Source organism: Buteo buteo, chromosome 11 (assembly GCF_964188355.1).
Source record: "Buteo buteo chromosome 11, bButBut1.hap1.1, whole genome shotgun sequence".
Taxonomy (NCBI): Eukaryota; Metazoa; Chordata; class Aves; order Accipitriformes; family Accipitridae; genus Buteo; species Buteo buteo.
In genome coordinates this window covers 5,715,821-5,735,950 of record NC_134181.1, presented here as the reverse complement: position 1 = coordinate 5,735,950, position 20,130 = coordinate 5,715,821, and the positions used below count along the sequence as shown (strand labels likewise).

General features: G+C 40.6%; 2 protein-coding genes across 2 annotated transcripts in view; both read right to left on the bottom strand.

Moving 5' to 3' along the window:
• Positions 1-245: 245 nt before the first annotated feature.
• On the bottom strand, positions 246-8,340 carry GCSH (glycine cleavage system protein H). The gene is made up of 5 exons (XM_075039953.1): positions 8,190-8,340; positions 4,457-4,536; positions 2,813-2,876; positions 1,086-1,217; positions 246-501 (listed from the first exon to the last, which is right to left on the bottom strand). Exons 1-5 carry the CDS (start codon positions 8,320-8,322, stop codon positions 404-406), a joined length of 507 nt encoding a protein of 168 aa, XP_074896054.1. The 5' UTR covers positions 8,323-8,340; the 3' UTR covers positions 246-403.
• Positions 8,341-8,733: 393 nt separating this feature from the next.
• PKD1L3 (polycystin 1 like 3, transient receptor potential channel interacting) overlaps positions 8,734-20,130 on the bottom strand; it is a 42,212-nt gene continuing 30,815 nt past the window's right edge. The window contains exons 34-43 of the mRNA XM_075039955.1: positions 18,753-18,893; positions 17,865-18,050; positions 16,681-17,008; positions 16,050-16,183; positions 15,032-15,159; positions 14,546-14,706; positions 12,659-12,869; positions 11,171-11,272; positions 9,897-10,028; positions 8,734-9,060 (exon numbers count right to left, since the gene is read on the bottom strand). Of these exons, the coding sequence (XP_074896056.1) occupies positions 8,950-9,060; positions 9,897-10,028; positions 11,171-11,272; positions 12,659-12,869; positions 14,546-14,706; positions 15,032-15,159; positions 16,050-16,183; positions 16,681-17,008; positions 17,865-18,050; positions 18,753-18,893 (1,634 nt within the window). The 3' untranslated portion in view covers positions 8,734-8,949. The remainder of the gene's footprint in view (positions 9,061-9,896; positions 10,029-11,170; positions 11,273-12,658; positions 12,870-14,545; positions 14,707-15,031; positions 15,160-16,049; positions 16,184-16,680; positions 17,009-17,864; positions 18,051-18,752; positions 18,894-20,130) is intronic.

Sequence of the window (20,130 nt, the reverse complement as noted above, 5' to 3'; positions counted from 1 at the left end):
GGTTAGGGAGACACTGCTTTTCAATATCTTGGGAGCAACGGAAAAGTATTTCAGGGAAAGCTGTAGTCCAGGTTAGGAAACACAGTTGTGTGCCTACTACAGAATTACCATATTAAGGCTGTTATTGCTAAATTTGATTGTCAGATGAATCTTGGGAAGTATATATTTTAGCAATTAAATTTTGTTTCCCAAAATACTATAGATAACATTCTGAAGTTACATAAATCAGACAATAGAATAAGAACCCTTGTTAAACATTTTTATCACTGCAATTATTTATGGCCTTCTATATATGATCACAAGTGGTATTTTTCAGGTTGCCAAAACTGGATATTCTGTACTTCACTGATTGATGACAAACTACACTGAAATATTTTATATGGATTTATTTCATTATTCCAGCTCAGTCCTCAATGGATTTTATGTATTTCTCATAGGCATCTTCATTCATCAGTTCATCAAGTTCAGCAGGGTTTTCCACAGTCATCTTGATAAGCCAACCTGTAGTTAGGAAATTAAAAAGAAAAACAGTTGCTAATATCCTACAAGAAAGATTCATTCATGTTACTGCCTTAGAAAAGTACTCCCAGGAGCTATACAAGCCCTGTAACACTGGTAGAATCAACAGGATTTCCTGTGCAGGCAAAACAGTGTTTCAATACTTTAAAAAATGAACAAACAAACAACCTGTCATAAGAAATGGCCTTTTGAGTCAGACCAGTTGTCTAATTTAGTACTGTCTCTGACAGTGGCATTAAGGAGATGCTGAAGTAAGAGTAAAAGTGCCTGACCTCTCAGCATCACGAGCTATTACAAGACCAAAACCAAGAAATGCGATCAAGGCAAATAGATTTAAATTCAACCACAGTCTATGTCTGAAAAGGACACATTGTAAACCAGCTGTCAGCAAAGATGAGACTACAATAATACTTTCATGTTAAATTTTATTGGGCTTGAACTATATTCAATATATTCAATTTAAGCCTCCACATCACTAAACTGGAAGAACTAGGAATTGCAGAGCCATTTGTGATAGCAAGAAGCCACATGATATTCATTATTGAAAGATAAAAATGACATCTTACCATCTTGGTAACAAGATTTATTGACAAGCCCTGGATTATCTGCAAGGGCAGCATTAATGTCAGTCACTTCTCCCGAGAGAGGAGAGTAGAGTTCACTAGCAGCTTTCACACTTTCCAAAGCTCCAAACTCATCTGAAACACAGAATACAATTGAACACTTCTAAGAGGAAAATACAAAGCGCGTTAGTTTTTTTAGTCAGATATTCTGGTGATGACCTAGCCATTGAAGAAGTGCCTTGATCTTGAGCAAGGAAAACTGTCAAAGAGATTGAAGTCACCAACTTTATGACAATGATCAGCAGTATTAAATTTGATGTTTATGCTCCTGAATTATTCTGGGAAATTTGCATAACACTAGCTAGCTGGCTTCTATAGAAGGGACAGGAATCTCTTACATTCGGCTAATCCTTTGGCTAAAGCCCTACAACATACGATATGATACTGGGTTACAAGGAACCACATCCAGCTTTTGCTGCAGGAGACCCAAATACACCTTTTATCTAGAACTTAAACCTTTTTATACATAATTTGGTTACAAAACAGACACAGCCACAATTTCAGGAATCTCATTTTTTCTTCAGAAACACTATCAAGCGTTACATTTGCACTCACTGGAACACACACATTAGTATTCAGAAGCACCACACTGGAATCACCCAGCCACTCTTCCCTTTTTTCTGTTTTGTAGGCAGTTATGGAAATGGTGCCTGGGGCAACGTTAGTCCAGAGTAACTCTAAGCCACAAGCAAACAAGACAGAGGCTGGAGGAACATGGAACTGTCAGAAGAATAGATAGGCATCAGCACAAGGAATCAGAGAACAACATGTTCTGGGAAAGCCTGGAATTAGACTAAGGCCAGAATGGGTAGAAAAGAGAAGAACTAAATGGAAATTAAATTCCTTCAGATAAAACAAAACTACAAGCTGGTTAATTAAAACCCTAAACAGAAGGACCTTTTGTCTAACATTCACCATTCAATGCGATGTAACAGATTTGGCCAAAACAGTTCGATATGGACCTATTCCACAAGAAAGATGGCAAAAGAAAGGTCTGCTACTTTACCTCAGTAAATCTACATTCTTCTGCAATGTCTGAAGCTAATGACAATCTTTTCTTCATATACTAGTGAGACAACTCTCCATGTAAATACAGGAATAGGCTTTTCCTTTTTACCTCTTAATGCTCACTCTTCTTTAACATGGAAAATTACATAACTGAATGATTAAGAATGTAACAATTTGTATGTCACTAATGAGCAAAAACCTATGATTACAGTTGATACCCCAAAATTACTGAGTCCCTATATTCATAGCAAAATTAGAGCTTGATATCAATTAGATGTTTCACATCGTGCAACTCATGAAATACACAACTGCAGAATTACAAATAAGCCAGCCTAAACACTAGCAAGTCCAAATCAAAGCATAAATATTTTAAAAACAGAGTACAGATAAAATTATTACAAAAATATGTTTCAAATATTTGTTCTTTGAATAAATGTCTTCACAGTTTAATAAGCAGGTACTTGCTGCTACCATGCATAGTCTGACAGTGAAAATTTGAAATTAAAGCTGTCTCTTACAGAAATACCTGAACTTATTTTGCATCCAGAATATTTATAATGGTGTTAATGAACATAAAGATTACTTCATAAAATTAATCTTTGCAAAGGGAGAGTGGAATGAGTAGAGTAATTACTTCATTAGAAATTAGAGCTGAAACTTACCATCTTTACTCAATTTTGTCCCAATTTCTGGAAGACTACAGTAAACAACATCTCCTAATGCTTCCTTAAAAGAAAAACAAAACCATCAAAGCTTACATTAAAGAAACTACAGATAGGAGAGATCTGATACAGTAACTCTAAAATCACTGTGTATCGTAGAATCACAGAATGGTTTGGGTTGAAAGGGACCTTAAAGATGACCTAGTTCCAACCCCGCTGCCATGGGCAGGGACACCTTCCACTAGACCAGGTTGCTCAAAGCCCCATCCAACCTGGCCCTGAACACTTCCAGGGATGGGGCAGCCACAACCTCTCTGGGCAACCTGTGCCAGTGCCTCACCACCCTCACAGTGAAGAAATTCCTTCTTATATCTAATCTAAATCTACCCTCTTTCAGTTTAAAGCCATTACCCCTTGTCCTGTCACTACATGCCCTTGTAAAAAGTCCCTCTCTGGCTTTCCTGTAGGCCCCCTTTAGGTACTGGAAGGATAGAAGTAATCTCTGTCTCTAAATTTAGTTCTCATTCTTTTGAGGACTGCATATTTTTCACTTTTTCTTCTAACAATTAACTTGAAAAAAATGTTTTGCTATCATGCCCCAAATGCCAAATTATTTATCTATTACAGTGTTAGTAACCCTCAGGCTGAGTTACAAGGTTTATATACAGATTTCTTCAGGCAGAAAGAGAAATAACATCTGCTGATCTTCTTAGCATCAGCTACAATAACAACTGTTTTAAAGGACAAAGTTCCCAATGATCTGAGGGAATTGCCTTTTTTGTTACAAAGCACAGAGGATTTACTTCTGGTGCAATCTGAAAGAAAATGCAGAGCCAGAGATGTGGACAACTGGAGAGCTGTTAGCATACTTACGTACATACATATGTATGTCCTTGATGACTTAAGAAAGAGCCTTACTACCATAAGAATTCCCTCAACCAGAATAGGGTTCTGTCTCTTCACTGACAAGTGTACTCTATCTCACAAAAGACTAGGGATCTTACAGAGTATCAGTGTTATTTACAGAAAACTGAGGTTATGGGAAATGCTGCTTGTCCTAAGAAACATTAATTCCACTTCACTGATAGCTTCTCACATTAGATTTTCTTAAGTTTCACATACAGTGAATCTCTATCCTGAATTTGCCTGTGACCATTCCAAATCAAGTATTTGCACAAGAACAAAGCAAAAAAATCCAAAGGAATTCCTATCCTAGAGTAAGAAACATATGCCATGTTGTTCTTGTATTCACAATTGTTCTTTAGCCAGAGGGATTGCACCATATTCGTGTTCAGGGGAGATTTGGCCTAAAGTGCACGATATCCTCTTCACATAGCCACAAACTCCTCAGGCCTATAAGAACTGAAGTAATAAAGGAGGTTTTAAATTCTGCTGAACCATTAAATTTCTCATCAAGTTCAGCTCTCCATAGGCTCAATCTGAAGTGATTAAGAATTCATCAGAACGCTGAAGCAGCATTCACTTCACAAATTGTGTGATAGATCCAAGTCCAAAAATCACGCTCATTGTATTAGGCACATGCAATTAGAACAATAAAAAACAGTAACTGTCCAAAGAGCAAGGGCAAGAGCAGGTACGCGTAAATAAATATTGCAGACTGGGTAAGGGGGGGGGGATCAATACCTGTGCAAAATTGCTGATTCCTACTGTTCCAATGCCATTTTCAACGGATATCCATTCATGCTTGTCTGTGAATTTGCGGGCTAAAATGAAACAAACTTGATATTTCAGAAATAAGTGACATGTTGCTCACTTAAATACAGTAACGCATTTACAGGCTTAAACTGTGGGGGATTTTTACTGAGGTTAGTTTTGTTCGTTTTTCTTGGAAAGTATTTTAAACAGCAAATACAATTTACAGAAGCATTTTGTTCTGCTAATTACATGCTTAGTGACAGGGTAGAAGCTCACTAGGTATTCTGCTGAGAGTATTACTAGTTCCTGTGCAATCATCTAGAGACTGATAAAATACAGGAGCAAAAGGAGTAGTTCTACTTCAAAAAAAAGTATGAATCTAAACCATATATGTGTACTTTACTCATAGTTAAGCATTTCTATGATAGCACACTAGCTTTTCAAGCATATTTAGTGTTTGTTTCTGACAAGCGCTTTAGTCAGCATTACAGCACCTCGTTCGAGGTACTTAAATAGAGCCATCAGTTGAAGTAAAAAAGTTGCAACCTTGCTAGCAAAGTGGCTGATTTCCAGCTTCCCCCCCGCCCCGCTCCCCGACATTACCTATAGAGTCTATTTCTCCCTGTTGAATATTGTCACAGTAAATACATATCTATGTAAAATTAAGGCAAATGAATACAGGGCAAATTAATAATGCAACCCATACAGGCAACTGCTACTTAAGAGAATTTGCTCTCTGTTAATAATATTACCATGAGAAAAACACAGTAGTTATTTTGTATAGTTTTAAAATAAGCATATTCAAGACCCTGTTAGGACTTTTCACAGCAATCTTGCAATTCTACATATATTATAGATCTGTAAGATTCAGGGCAGCTTGTACTAGCTTTTATTAGAAGCAATTCTTTTTATAAAGTCATATGGAGAAACTTCAAAAGAAGTAATTGAAATGGGTAACATTTTTCTTGCTAACATTTTACCTGCTTTGTCTGTTTTCTCACTTCCAGAGTTTCCCCATAGATACTTTCTCTTTCCCACCTGCCCCCCCCCCTTTTTTTTAAAAACGAATTTATTTTTAATTTTCACTTGTAGCACCTATTCAATCAGGCAAGGGATGTTCCAGAAGCTGGAGAAGATGACTTTTTAAACAGAGCTCCCTGTGTGATTAGTGCCAGAGTAGTACCGCTGGACTTTCCTTTTGAGTTAAAAATTCTCCTCTCAGGCTCTTCCTCTAGGCTGGACTCCTTATAACCGCTAGAGAAACTACACTTCTGCAAATCCTTGTGTATTTTCTAGACTTGTACATGAAGGAGAATGGAAGTTTTTGCTGTAGACCTGCTAAAATCTTTCCACTGTACGTCAGTTGTATTTTACGCTGTTTCATTTGTTGTGATCCTCTTATTTATGTCTGAACACGTGTAAGAGAAGCAAGTCTCAGATAAAATGGTTTGTCTTTGAAGATGGCCTAAGTTTTATAGACCTCGGTTGAGCAATACATGTTTTTGCAAGTACAGTACACAAAAAATTTTGAGTAAAACACAAATATGAAGTATTTTCCCATGAATTATCACTCAAAAACCCTAGATAATTTCAGCTAGCATTATTTATACCTACAAAAATCTCTCAGGACATGTTCTAATGAACGGAGGAAATCAAATGTCTGAAATCATTTTAGGTCAAGACATTAAACCCATGGGAATTTCATTGGAAATGAGTAATGAACCATAAGAACAGAGAATGACACAGAAACTCAAACCCAAGCTGAGCATTTGTGACATTACACGTGTCACAAAGAAGCCAACCAATATCTTTTTATGTAGGATAATAATACTGTATAAGATTTGTTTATAAAGCAAGGTTAAAAAAAACAAAAGACAAGAATTCCATGATCAGTTTGGAACACGGCAGTAAAATGTTCTCAACAGAAGAGCACATAATCTTCTTGTAGAACAAAAAAAAAGTGAAAAATTAAAAATTCTAACCATGCAATGAAAAACATTGTCAATAACGTAAAGGTCAAATTAAAAACAGTTAATAAGTAATCTCAAAATTTGAACTTTGAGCTTATGTGATCAGCCCATTAAATAAATCAAATTAAACGAATATGGAATGTCAAAGCATACCAAATCTCTTCTGTGAGCATTCTTTTTCAGAAGAGCAGCTAAATTTATTCTAGCTTCATTCGTTTCAACCTGACTTTGGTATCAGCTTAACTAGCACATTCTGAATTCAGATCTTCATTTAGTTTAGCCTGCCTCAATTAAGTATTTCATAAATATATACCTGAAGAGTGAAGGAAAACCTCACACCTCCACAAAGAGGCATACAAAATTTTTCCTCTCTGCCTAAAACAAAAGCATAATTTATGTTATTCCTTCAGGTTATATCTAGAGAAAAATAATGGATACAATAAACAATTAGAACAGGGAAAAAAGCTTAGACCTTGACCCACTTAATTTGCAAGTAATGACTAATAAATGTTATGTCTTTCACTTGCAGCGGAAGGCAGTTAAACAGATAGGGTAAAAGACTATCTGGAAAGAAATTTATGACCTCTTCTTAGTGGCAGTCGTTACTTTTATAGCATGTTCTCCTCCTCTTCTCTCCTAACATTCTGTTTGCTAGAGTACCACAGATTCTAGTTTTCAGACTTCTGTGGCTAACTTTCATTCAAAGAGAACTTCGGCAGCAGCAGATACTCTCAGAGTTAACCACGTTAAGTGCAAAATCACAACAAGCACCGATGTGCAAGTCCATCTCCTGCCTTACCACTTCTGCAGCTGTACCGCACAGGAGCTGGTGAGAGGGACGGAGTCAAACTTCTTCAGCCCCAACAGGCCCAAGGCCCCCGAAAATCTGGCTCAGGTTTCCTGGCAGCCCACACCAACCTAACTGCTGCAGGCCTGCCTCCTCCATCCACCCATTTTTGCCCCTTTCTTGTACTGTAGCTGATGCTCCTTGCAGCTCTCAACAAGCCGTCTTGCAACGACGATCCCGGTAAAAGCTATCCGCTTTTTTTTGCCAAGTTCATGCCCTCCATGCTCGATGTGCTCAGTGAAGCCTGAGGCTGGGGCCACTTTGCTAAAAAAACTGCGGCTTGGAGAGGAGGTTAAAAGTTTTCTGCCAACTCAGGGAGGTGAACCAGCTCCTCCCGGGAGGAGGAACGGGGAGAGCGTCAGCACCAGGACGAGGGACAGGTTGAAACGACCCCCCCGCTGCCAAAAGCAGGGAGGCACTAACCTCCCCCTGCGGCTACGAGCCCTTGCACGGCTTCAGCCATTTTGCGAGGCTTTTTCTCCCCCCCATTCCCGGTGCGGACTCCCCTGCACCAGCAGGCGGTGGTGACCCGTCCCAGCCCAGGGCAGCCCGGGGGACGCCGCCGTATCACCATCATCATCATCATCATGATCCCGCTCCACCCGGCCGCCCTCGTCCCCTACCACACGGGACGCGCCTCACGGCGAAGCGCTTCGACACAGCGGGCGCTGGCAGGCGGAGACGCGACGCGGGTTCCGGGGCAAGGCAGGTCCCTTCAAGCCCCCACCGGCCGCCTCAGGGACGGGGCGGGGGCAGCCCGGGAGGCGAGGTCCCCCCGGCTGCGGCAGCCCACTCTCCCCTCCGGGGAAGCCCTGACGGAGGGGGAGCGACGGCTCCTGACAGACCCGGGCCGTTCTCCCGCCGGCCACCCTCTTCTCCTTCCCTCCCGCCGCCGACCACTCACCGGACAGCACCAGCGAGCTGGTGGCCAACCTCCGGGCCGCGGACACCCGCGGTGGTAGTGGCGGCGGCAGCGAGAAGCGCGGGCAACGCGGCGCCAGGACCGGCCCGACCCGCCGCAGCGCTCGCCACGCCATCTTTGCCGGGGGCGGGCGGGCGGGCGGAGGGCGGAGCTCCCGCCTCGCGGGGGAGGTGCCAGGGGCGGCCGTTAGCGGCGGCCGTTAGGGCGCGCGGGAGGGGGCGAGGCGTCGCCCGTTCCCCTCAGCGGGCGGCGGAGGGTTGTGAGGGGGGATAGCGCGGTCTCGGAGGAGCCGTTCGGTTCAAGGCGGGGAGCGAAGCTGCTTTGTGCCCCGCCGGCAGGCCGCTGTGCCGCCGTCCCTGAGGCGGGAGCGGGGGAGCGGGAGCGGGCCGTCGGGGCAGGGGCGAGGAGGGCGGTGCGAGGGGGTCGCCATCTTCCCGTGGCGCTTGCTCGGCGGCAAGAGAGTGGTTTTAGCCCAACGGTGCAACAAACGCTCGGTGTTTATTAAATACAGAGGCTAAGACTACAGGAGGTGCATGTGGGACACTTCATCTTAGGTTTAGCGTTATCTCTTAGCTAATACTCCAAAATAACATGTCGGCAACAGCTTACTGGTTGAACGCCACGGCGTTTTCGTCGGGAGCTGCGATAACCTAAGTCTAGCCGCTGCAGCTGATAGTTAAAAAGTAAATCTTTCATCCACGAAGTGACTTGTTGTTGTGGTTGTCATTTAATTGTTGACAGGTTATTTCAGTTGATCATTAGTGACTGGCTTCTCTTCCTTCTTGCATTTAATGCCGAAGAAACTGAAAAGTTTCATTAGCATTAGATCAACAATCTCCTCTTCTTCTGAAGCCTAAAATAACAACGAGAAGTAAGTTACTCGGATGCATGGACCAGAAGCGGATACAGTCTCTGCTGAAGCCAGAGAAGGTCGCAAGAGAAAATCTCTAGTTGAGGTGAAATAGGCCAACTTTCACTCTAAGCAGACCATGAGTAACTGCCAAAGCAAAACATCACGCCAATATTTTTGTCGAGACAAAAGTCCCGGATGAGCGTGGGTGAGCATGGACGTTACAGATGAAATTTTGGTTCTGTCAAAGCCCTTGGAAATCTTGCTGCAGGAGCCTGGAGTTCCCTTGCCAGCTACCATACAGCTAGTGGCATATACAATGAGCTGTCCACCATTTCTAGATGAACTAAATGAGAAAAACTAAATATATCTTGTTTTCTATTGACCATATCATTTGTTTTCATCTCCCTTGACTTCATTTAAAACATAGAGGAATTTGGGACAGTACTGGAGTACTAAGCTGGATTTCACACCCTGCTATCAATAGCTCAAATGGGTCAGGCACTCACTGTGACATTTTTAAAAGATCTGTCCCTTAGTAGCAGTTTTGGCACTGATTTCAGTGGAGCTGGGGCACAAGTCTAAGGCTTTTGCTGGATTTAGTATGTGAACAGAAGGCTACAAATCAGATCTTGTACTAAATCTGAACAGGGACTTGTCCCAACAGGAATGGAGAGCGTAAATCTGGAAAATCTGAAGTGTGCTTTATGAGGAAATGTTGAATTCTTAAGAGTTGGACTGAGTTTACATGGGTTTCATCCGAGGGTGGAATACCTAAATCATGAGTAAGCACTGCACAATAAATGTTAAAAACGGCAGGAGAGCTTGGATGAACACACCTGGTAGTGCTTCTGCTCCTCACTAAAAGCAACCAGAATCACCGAAATGAACAGATTCAGTACCACAAATGTCATGAAAATTATGCAGGATCCAATTAAGAAGGAGCCTAAAATTGGATTGTAGTCCAAGACCTGTAGTATTCATAAGGTAAGACATCATATTTTGATTGTAAAAACAAACAAACAAAAGGAGCATACATACAAGCAGTTAAGACACAATAAGGAGTTTGTCTCTGCAAATTCTTGTGGCTAATAAACTATGCTACATGTATTATACATATGTATATAAATTTTCTCCTTTAGTCACTTTCCTATGTTGATATGATATAGGACAAAGATAATAGATTATTTTATATAGATGATATATGAATATGGGCAATCTTTGGGGGTTTTGCATTTGATTGTAAGGGTATGGAAGTTTCATGTGAAAGTTGACAAGCCTGGAGATCTGTTTATCCACAGAACAGCCGAAGCTCCATCATGCCTCAGCTCAGCTTCCAAATTTGTTTGTTTTTTTTTTTATTTAGTAGTGTCTTTACAAAGAAGCCCAGTCAGACTGTCATGGACCCATCAGTGAAGGGTGGTGTAAAAATCCCAAACCCTCATTTTCATGTAAGCTATAACACAGGAATATATTTTCGTGATTAACAACATGGGTGGGATGTAGAGGTGAAAAACTTTGTGCCCAATTATTGATCTTCAAAGCTACCCATACCCTGTTGGATCCATGGTCTAAAAACATCCACCAAGGAGGACTTCACAGTCAGAGATGTCCCAGAACTAGCTTAATCTACAAAGCGCTGTTCAAACGATATTGTAATATTTGAAAGAACTTAATGAAAAAGTCAAGAATAATAAAAAGAAATGTAACGTAAAGTTCCCTTGTGGAAAGCCTTGCCTTTCTTGAGAAGCTGATGGGTGTGTGTTCAGAACATGTGCAGGGCACATTTCTGTCTGTGGCTTTCTAAGCAAATTGCTCAAAACTTTCTGTAGTCAATAAATAACATATCTAGTTAAAATGTGAGCGCCTTTCTCAATGAAACATTCATTATGAGTCTACTGATGGTCAAAATGGGATGTGAGATATATTTCACTCGGTGTCTTTTTCCTGTCTTGATGAGAAAAGGTGGCTGCTTTAGGAGTCTGTGGAGCTTGCAAAATTAGATTAATGTCTAGCACTAATTGAAAGTCTTTCTATTTGGTGGTTCAAAGCATATTTGATAGCTGAGCTGCTAATTACACAGTGATAAACTTCTCAAAATCAGAGGTGGTACCTCCTCATAGTTGAAGATTCCCAGCTGAAGACTGACCATGGTCTCTGCTGCATCAAAGAGAGTTTTGTAAGAGTAGAGCTTCCAGCCAAATATCAAGTTTGTCTGCAGAGGAAAGAAGGCATATATTGTGTGATGATCAGAATCCTTGCTGCAAAATCAGCTAATGACTGCTGTATTCAGAGAAAGCTCTCTGAGCTTGTCATCAGAGCCATGAAGCTTTTTTTGTGTTTTGAGTTTTTTTTGTTCACAGACAGGGCAAACACCAGACAAGGTCACAGAAGAAGACTAACCTAGAGCCAAGAACTCAATTCGCACTTTCTGAATGTGTTTAGCTGTAAGACCTTTTATCCTAGATATGAGAATATCTTATACCTGCTCAGCTTGCCACTAGATAATGTAAAAAACCTGCAAATACATGACAAAATCAGGAAAGTAATTTAGACCACCTCTAAGTAACAGATTTATCCCTGCATAATTGACTGAATTAATCATTAACACTTGCCTTTCAGTGCACAGATCCCTTCCCAACAAAAGGCAACCTCCTTGTTTGCACTTAGTGACCAAGGTGCTATTTTCTTCATTTACATCTTGTGGGCATCCTGTGTCTGATTTAAATGGCGGCTGCTGCAGTCTCACCTTTTTCTTCATCCCTACATGCAAATTCCTGCCTCTTTCTTTCACAACTCCAGTACTCGCATGATGTGACAGCAGGCTGGGTCATGGAACTCATCTCATCACTTATTTTGCCTGTTAAGTTTGTGGCTGTACCAGTGCCTAAAGCTACTCATTTGCTAGTGTCAGTGCTGGAGGAAGGGAAAGATGAGGACTGTGAAATCCAGCAGCATGAGACTGCAGCAGGTCCCATTTATCACAGGACTGCCCTTTACAGTATGGTTTGGATTTGGCTCAGATGGTTTCCACTTTTTCAGTGATTTTGCAATTGAGATGTGCTGAATTTCCTGCATTACTCTGCCAGAAGATTTACACAAAGCATTTCAGCTAAAACAGTAAATAAAAAGTTGCAGTCCAATAATTCTTTAATCTCATTAGAAGGAAAATATAATTTTATTTGCATAATAAGTATTCCTATAATAGGCAGAAAAATAATTATTTCCCACTTAAAAACTAGCCAAACAGAAAATGGCCCTTGCTGCACTCTCCCCAAATTAAGCTTTAACCAGAAAATTATTTTTCCTGTATTTTGTTCTTTGTCACACCTGTTACACACAGAGAATGCATTTTTTCATCTCAGCGTTTGATTTTTTACTAGATTTCAGTTTGCAAAGAACAGGCAAGTGGATATTTTAACTTCTCTTTCACTTATACTGAAGAATTGGGCTCCAAGCTGCTGACCTAAGATTTAGATAGGCAGCTTTATTCAGTTTTATATTTCAAAGCTATGTTGCTTTCAGCATTCAGAAATAATTCATTTAACCTGACTGTACCTGGATGCAGACTGAAGACAACAGAAACCGCAGTGGTACTCACAGCAATGGAATAGGCGAGGAACATGATTGCAATAACAGTGATGAAACCAGAGATATCACCCCATGCCCTCCTGAGAGTTGAAGTGATCATGTTTAGTTTAGGGTTGAGCCTTAGGAGATGCCACAGTTTCACTGTGGAGAGAAGCACTAGGAATGCAATCAGGTAGCCAAGAACTGCATCAGCTCTTGCTGTTTCATTAAAGCTCACACAGCTGTTAGAAAAAAAGAAAAGATGTAATAGACCGTGCACACAGAAGCCTCTGAAGTGCATAAATGAGTATGCTGGAAAAGCCAGTCACTCTGTCCTTGTTTTCAATGGAGAGCTAACTCGAGTTCTTCCTTGAATGTTCCCACCTGCTCTTCTGGCTGTGTGCACACACAAAAAGCTCAGTTGTACGTGACAGTTTTTTTATCAGCATTAGCTAGAGCTGAGAGAGGGTCTAGGCTGTAGCGCAAAGGCTGCTTATTTTTAGCAAGTCACAGTTTAAAGGCAGCTAATGCAAACTTACTATCAAATTCTGACACTCAGGAAGGAAGACAGGTCCTTCTATGCATGTGTAGCTGAGAGGATGGGGTTACTGGTGCTGTACAGCTAGCAGGATGCACTAGCTGTGACAGGATGACCTAATTTCCAACAGGCTGTGTGAGAAGGTACTGTAAGGAATGAAGTAGAAGGTTGGAGGTCAGAACTGTGATCTGACTGAGTCAAGTCAAGTCTTAATGTTAGCTGAAAAAAATTTGGTAATACTTATATTTACCATTTATAAAGGTAGCACATTGTTTGTACTTACGATTTTGTTTACAACAGAGGTGATGACAAAAAGCTTTTATAAATTGTGTATGCTGATATAGCACATGACATATACCTACACGATATATGCATGCTGCATTAGCAAGTATGTAGCTGTCAGATTAAAGGAAGTGTTTGTTCTTTCCTCTCATTCAGCACTTGCGAGGTTGCATCTGGAATACTGAGTCCAGTTTGGGGCTTCCCAGTGCAAGGAGGGCATTGAGTCCAGTAGAGGGCCACTGGGATGGTTGGGAGTTGGGGTGCAGGATGTATGAGAGAAGGATGTAGGAGCTGACTTTCTTCAGCCTGGAGAAAAGAAAGCTAAGGAGGCCTCTGATTGCTGTCTCCTACTACCTAGTCAGTGGTTATAGAGAGGATGTAGTAAGACACTTCCTGGAGGTGCACAATGAAAGGACAAGAGACAACAGCCACAGGCTGCAGCAAGAGGAATTCCAGCTGGACATGAAAAAACCTCCATTTTTTCTCCCACAGTGAGAGTGGTTCAGCACTGGAACAAAGGTCCAGGGAGGCTGTGGGACCTCTGTCCTCCAGGGATACTCAAAATTCAGCCAAACAAGGCCCGGAGCAACCTGATCTAACACCAAAGCAGGAGGTTGGAGCAGAGACCTCCAGAGGTCCTTTCCTTCCCAAATTATTCTGTGATTCTATGACCTCTTTCCTGTGTGACCATTTTTAACAGATGTTATCATTTTCCATTCTGTATAAAATAAGCCATTATTGTCCTCTAACCAATGGCTTTTTACAACAAAGAATGAGGCAGGTTATGTACTATCTGGATGGATGTCCTGTAGCAGAAAGGCTTGTTGATTCAGAAGAGGGCGATGCAGATAGGGAACTAGCAGCTAGGCTAGGGAACTTGGTGCTTAAGTCTGCTGGATTTTATTAGAGCAATATCAGAGGAAAATCCTATTGCTGACACACATCTAGGCCCTGAAATACTTACATGCTTCATGAATATAGCCATATAGGGTAGCATTATCTATCACAGACAAGCTGCTGTCTGGAAAGAGGAAAAATGGATATGTGTCTGCATAAGTAGCACCAACAAAGGATGCACTAAGTAGCATGAGTACTTACTCCTCTTTGTGTTCCTGGTAGTAGGTGATGTCTTGGGTCCCAAGGATTGTCCGCTTCACAAACACTGACAGGGCACTCCAGCTAATCAATATAATGGCTATCTCCAGGAGATTCCACTTGCTGTGGAAGTATCTCCATCTCAGAGTCTTCATCAGTTTTCCCTGTGAAAGGAGGAGTTTTACTGTTTGTCTCCTGACTCCGTATCATACAATACTCCTCTAAAGATTAGAGCTAGCCTCTCCGCAATAAAGCAGACTACTGCACATTGATAAAACTACATCGTGCACTAATATCTCATTATTTTTCTCAAAAGAAGCATCCCAGTCAAATAAAATGTCACCTTCATATTACTTAATACAGATATAGTATCTGATTCAATCTTTCATTGGTGCAAGCCAGCAGCAGCACTACCGAAATCAAGTACAGTCCTAAATCAAAACCAGACACAAGGTGATGCTGTCAGCCGAACTTTCCATTGGGTCTCACCTGTACTATCATGTAGTACACAATAAAGAGGAAATAAATTACTTCAGCTGCAACGACAAAGATGTGGAGACTGTTGGTGTATGGGTAAAGCCGGACACTTTGCAGCTCTGCGCTTGTGAAGAAGGCCCCTAAAAAACAAACAATGTTCACCTTTAGTGCTCTAATAATTATATCTCTGTTTTCATTCAAACAATTTAGTTAACCAGTAAGACTTCTGTACGTGCATTCACACCAATGTGAGACTGAATCCAGTGTGAGTAGTCTTATAAGTGTTCTTTGAAATTTTCCTCAAATAGGAATTTCAGGCAGTTGATGGCTTTTAGAGTGCTAGTGCTCTCTTGTATGATAGTATGATATTAATCCCAGCAGGGCTGAGTTTGGATTGGACTATAAATGCAGAAATGTAGCAGGAGGACCTGGAGATGTAAATCTGAATCTCATTCTGAGAAGAAAAAGAGTTCAGTTCGGTGGTCTGGTTTGGGTATTTTCCGATACTAGGACAGACCTGAGGGAGGCTACTGCTCAGATTAAATGTTTTTCTATGGCCTTCAATCCAGAATCTAGTTACACTATTTTCTTTGTTGTGTCCAGATTATGTATTATATGACTACATGGCTGTATATTAGAAGTCTTCTGGAACAAAAAAGACAGACTCTGTTATTTGTACTTTTTGTCTTAATATTGTATTGATTAGCTGAAATGATTAGGAAACATAATTTTTCATGTTCCTGTTGTGTAAATTCTGGAGATTAAGTTTCACTACCATGTTTTCTTCATCAGCAGATGACTACAGCATAAGCAAACATTAGATAATCCATTACGGTCTGTGTTACTGTGATGCAACATTTTTCCTAAATGGTTTATAAATTTTGCATTGATTCTGTCATGATTAGATTTATTAAAACACTTATGTTTACTGACTAAAGAACTAGGTAAACATTGACAGCATGTAAATCTACCCTCTGTAGGTGCACTGCATGCTGTCTTCAGAAATGTGTAACTTAAAAAGGGTTCTCACCTAAAGCATTGGTTTCAAACATCAGGCTTATAATGCAGAACAGGTTCACATTGGCATTGTAGACTGTAAATTCAACAAACACTGCTCTTGTGAAGGTGTCTAGCCAGACGTTGTTGAAAAGGTACTGGAGAATTCTGCCAAAAAATGTATAGCCAGTGATCTAATTCATACATGAAAGATAAGAGTATCACGTGGAGCATAGGAGTGTTTGGATATTATCAGAGAGAAAGAGTAAACCAGAGGTAAGATGTTCAAGAAGACATCTGGTCTGTCAAGTGTGGGTGTAGGGGATATTTGTACTATTAGTCTAGGTGGTAAGTTTCTTTTTTGGCTGCTCTGGAGAAGCAGATACCAGATATTGACCAGTGCTAAACCTGAGATGCCTCAGGTATCTGATCATTTACTTCATATATGTTAGGAGAAAAAGGTTCTAATTTTGGATCCTGGTTGTTAGCTAGCATGGAGCAAGATGATAGGAACATAAACTACAACAATGGCACCACAGTAACATCTACAATATTCAGCACAATGCACAGCAGGAAAACTTGGGATGCAATCTAGAATGAATCTTAAATTGGGTAAAGAGCATCACTGACGCCACACTAATAATTTACAAGAATACAAGTGGTACCTGGAGGCATTCTTAGGATCAGTTCCCAGGTGAATCACATATCCCCCTCCCCTGTAGATGGCAAGTTTGCCCCAGCTGGCGTGCCCTCTCAATTTGGACTGACTCTGATACTGCCATGCTGAGCTCAAGTCAGAGGAGTTATCAAAGACTGAAGTATTCCAGTGTTCCCCATAAACTGATGTGTCTTCTGTTTGCAGGGAATATGGAGCATGGCATTCCTGAACGACACGCTGGAGTTTGGGAGAAATAGGGCAGGTGTTTCCTTTCACTCTTACTTGGCGAATTCGAGCACCACCCACCAGCTTGGAATTGCCATCTGTAATGAATCCTAAACAGGAGATGGAAAAGAGCAGCACTGGCAATATGACAGAACTACTACTAATAATATTTCCTCATTTCATTTCATTTATGATTCACTGATGCATTAATATTTTGCTATAGATTCTTTTCTCAAAAACACTGTAAGCAAAATAGCCATGAAAAGAAAGCCTTCATGTCGATTTGAACTGAGTTCTTAGATAACAGAGTTCAGCATCACTACCTATCTGTATTTTATACAGAAGGAAACTGAGGCCTGGAGGAGAAAAGTGACTTGAAGCAAGTCACAGCAGAGTAGCTGTATGGGTTGTTCATTTGGCCACAGTTGGTCAGTGCCTGTCATGTCCAATTAACAACTCTGCTAATGTATTTCAACATTTTAGTTTAGTCTTAAATGTGAGCTGGGAAATGGGTCATATTTATTACTGGATATGGCTAGATAGAAACATGGTGATATTGCATAATTAGCCTTTGCATTGACCTAAGTCATGATGGAAACAGAGCTCTCCTCAGGAGTAGCTTTATAGTGCCACCTATCTGCCATTCTTTTTTTGAATTCCAGAAACTACTCATGTAAAACTGAGGCATATGTCTGAATTAAGTAATGTAAAATGTGAAAAATGTAACATTACAGTGCAGAACTTTTGGTTTATATTAAATATAAGGAAAATATCAGGGCACGTTAAACTCGGGGTCAGGCTGTGGGGGTTTTGTTATCCACTAGTATTCGTATTATAAGAATCCATACTAGCCTTTTACACTCACAGTTTTTCTCCAGTCAAATATGCATATGCAAGTTAGGGATATGTATAAAAGATAATGTTTCAGAATCTGGCAAGCTGAAATGAAACAGTGTGACTCTGCACCTTTATATGATCCATAAAGGTTTTTGACTAAGGTAGTGTTTGCCCACGTGAAAAAATCCTGGTAACTGTAAACATCGCGGAATCCATCTGTAAAGCTGTTCTCAATGTGTTTGTTTAAGTAGTAGGAATTGGGATCTCTCTGCCCATAGGCAACCAGTAACAGCATCCATAAAAATCCCAGATAGGCTGGAAAAAAACAAGAAGACAACACTTGAACTCAGAATTAACACTGCTATTCAAAACAGATTGCATGAATGATTACTGCTGTCATCACTTAGTAGGTTAAGGAGATGCTTTACTAGACTCTGACTGACCAGCACTAATGAATTTACACAAGCTACTTCAATGTGCTGCAGTTTAAGCATATCACATTTGGAATACAAGTGGCTGTGGAGAAAATAAGTGGGAAGGCTGGCTGAACACCAATAGTCGTGACAGCTCTAAATAAAACAAGTAGTCTAACTTTGTTCCAAGTGAAATTGAGGTAATTTTTTCCATTGTTTTTAGAGGAAATAAAACTGGGGTATAAATCATTATCTATAGATACCATCTGCTTTTAGAATGATGGCCTCCATCTGTTCTTTTGATTTCAACTTCATTTGCCTGTTGACCTCCTCCTTTTACCCTTTCTAACTTTAACCTCTTGTGTCTGTAATGTGTTTCTTTACCATAAAATCAAGCCTTAGCCACACTTTTATCTCCAGCTAACATTCCCACCTCCTTTCAGCTCCAACTGCCACTGAACAGCCGGTCTCTACACCATAATGGCTGGCAGAAAGATAAAGATATGCCAGAACTTTTTCACCCAAGAGAACAATATTGTCACTGATGTAAAAATACTGATGAATACTACTGAATAAAACAAGATAATCTACATATGGATAATACCCAGGATTTCTCTGATGAGGGCAAATGCTTTCTGCTCCTTCATGCAACTGATTTTCATTTTCTCCACATCAGCAGCAGGAGGTGGCTGGTAAATATTGCTTCTACTGTCCCGTCGGGCTCCAAAGAGAGGATTTGAATCACCTGTGAGTGAGAGCAGTAAACCCTGGAATTAGTCAACAGATCATCTATGTCCTACTTTTTGTTTCTTTGGACTTTATAAGGAAACATTTCTATTTAATGCTTTCCCGTAGGAAGACAGGGGATGTGATTTAAACAGTTAGTATAGTAAGGCACATAGTGGGGAGGGAAGGAGCTCACAAACACAGTGTGTTAGGTTTAGGACCAGGTGTTGTCCAGGTGTCTCTCTCTAGGCTGAGCATCTCAGAAGGTGGTGTATTCAGAACCTGAGGCTGATTAGGAAGGAAGCTGTAGATCAGGATTCTTTGCTGTGCCCTAGGACTCCTGTCTGCTGGTGTCAGCTTCTTTTAGACATGATTGTGATTGCAGAAGCTGCTGGTTGGTTTATGGGAGTAATACAGGTAATTGTGGTTGTGGAAAAGTATGTGAACTGAGAACTTTCATATAAGACTTAAAGGAGGTGGGAAATTTCCTTGAGAGAGAGTTTTAGATATGCTTATCAGATAAAGATCTACCAATCCAGATGAAGAGTGCATTTTGCAGTGGGTCACGTGTTTATTTTTGCTAGGTTTTGGAATAGTTACAGGTTTTGTTGCAAGCCATGCCATGAATACTGAGATGTCTGCACAGAGCTAAAACAAGCCTGCTCGTATAGTTGATTTTTCTTATGTCTGACGTGAGAGCTAAAATATTTAAGCATGGTTACTGCATACTAATAGCACTGATCCATTAATTTTTATTATAATGGCTTCAGTCAGTTTGCCACATTTCATTATTTTCTTTTCTAGATGTTCCTTGAATGTTGATGTACTGAAAAGTCATTCACTATCCACTTGTACAGATCTTGATCTATTATGAATCAATATAGGAGAATACTTCTTTTTTCCTGACATAGGCAAGCCAGGGATGGAGGGAAGGAAGGAGCCAAATATCAGTATCCTGGCAGCAAGTAGATCCTCCAGTAACAGGGGCAATCTTACAACAGGGCTAGGGGAGATTGTGCATGTATATATCTTTGCAGTGGTAAAAAGATAAAAAAGGAGACATTATTCTTTTGATCCAGAACTTCTTCTGTTATTCTTTTTGACCTTGTGGTCTCTTTCATTAAGTGTTCTGCAAGATTTATCCAACCTAAACATACAGTGGCCATTATATTTTCTCCAAGTGGCACAAAATCAGTTATTTCGGTTTGTTTCTACGTCCACCTTGGTCTTGGGAATGCTAATGGGTAGGCACATAG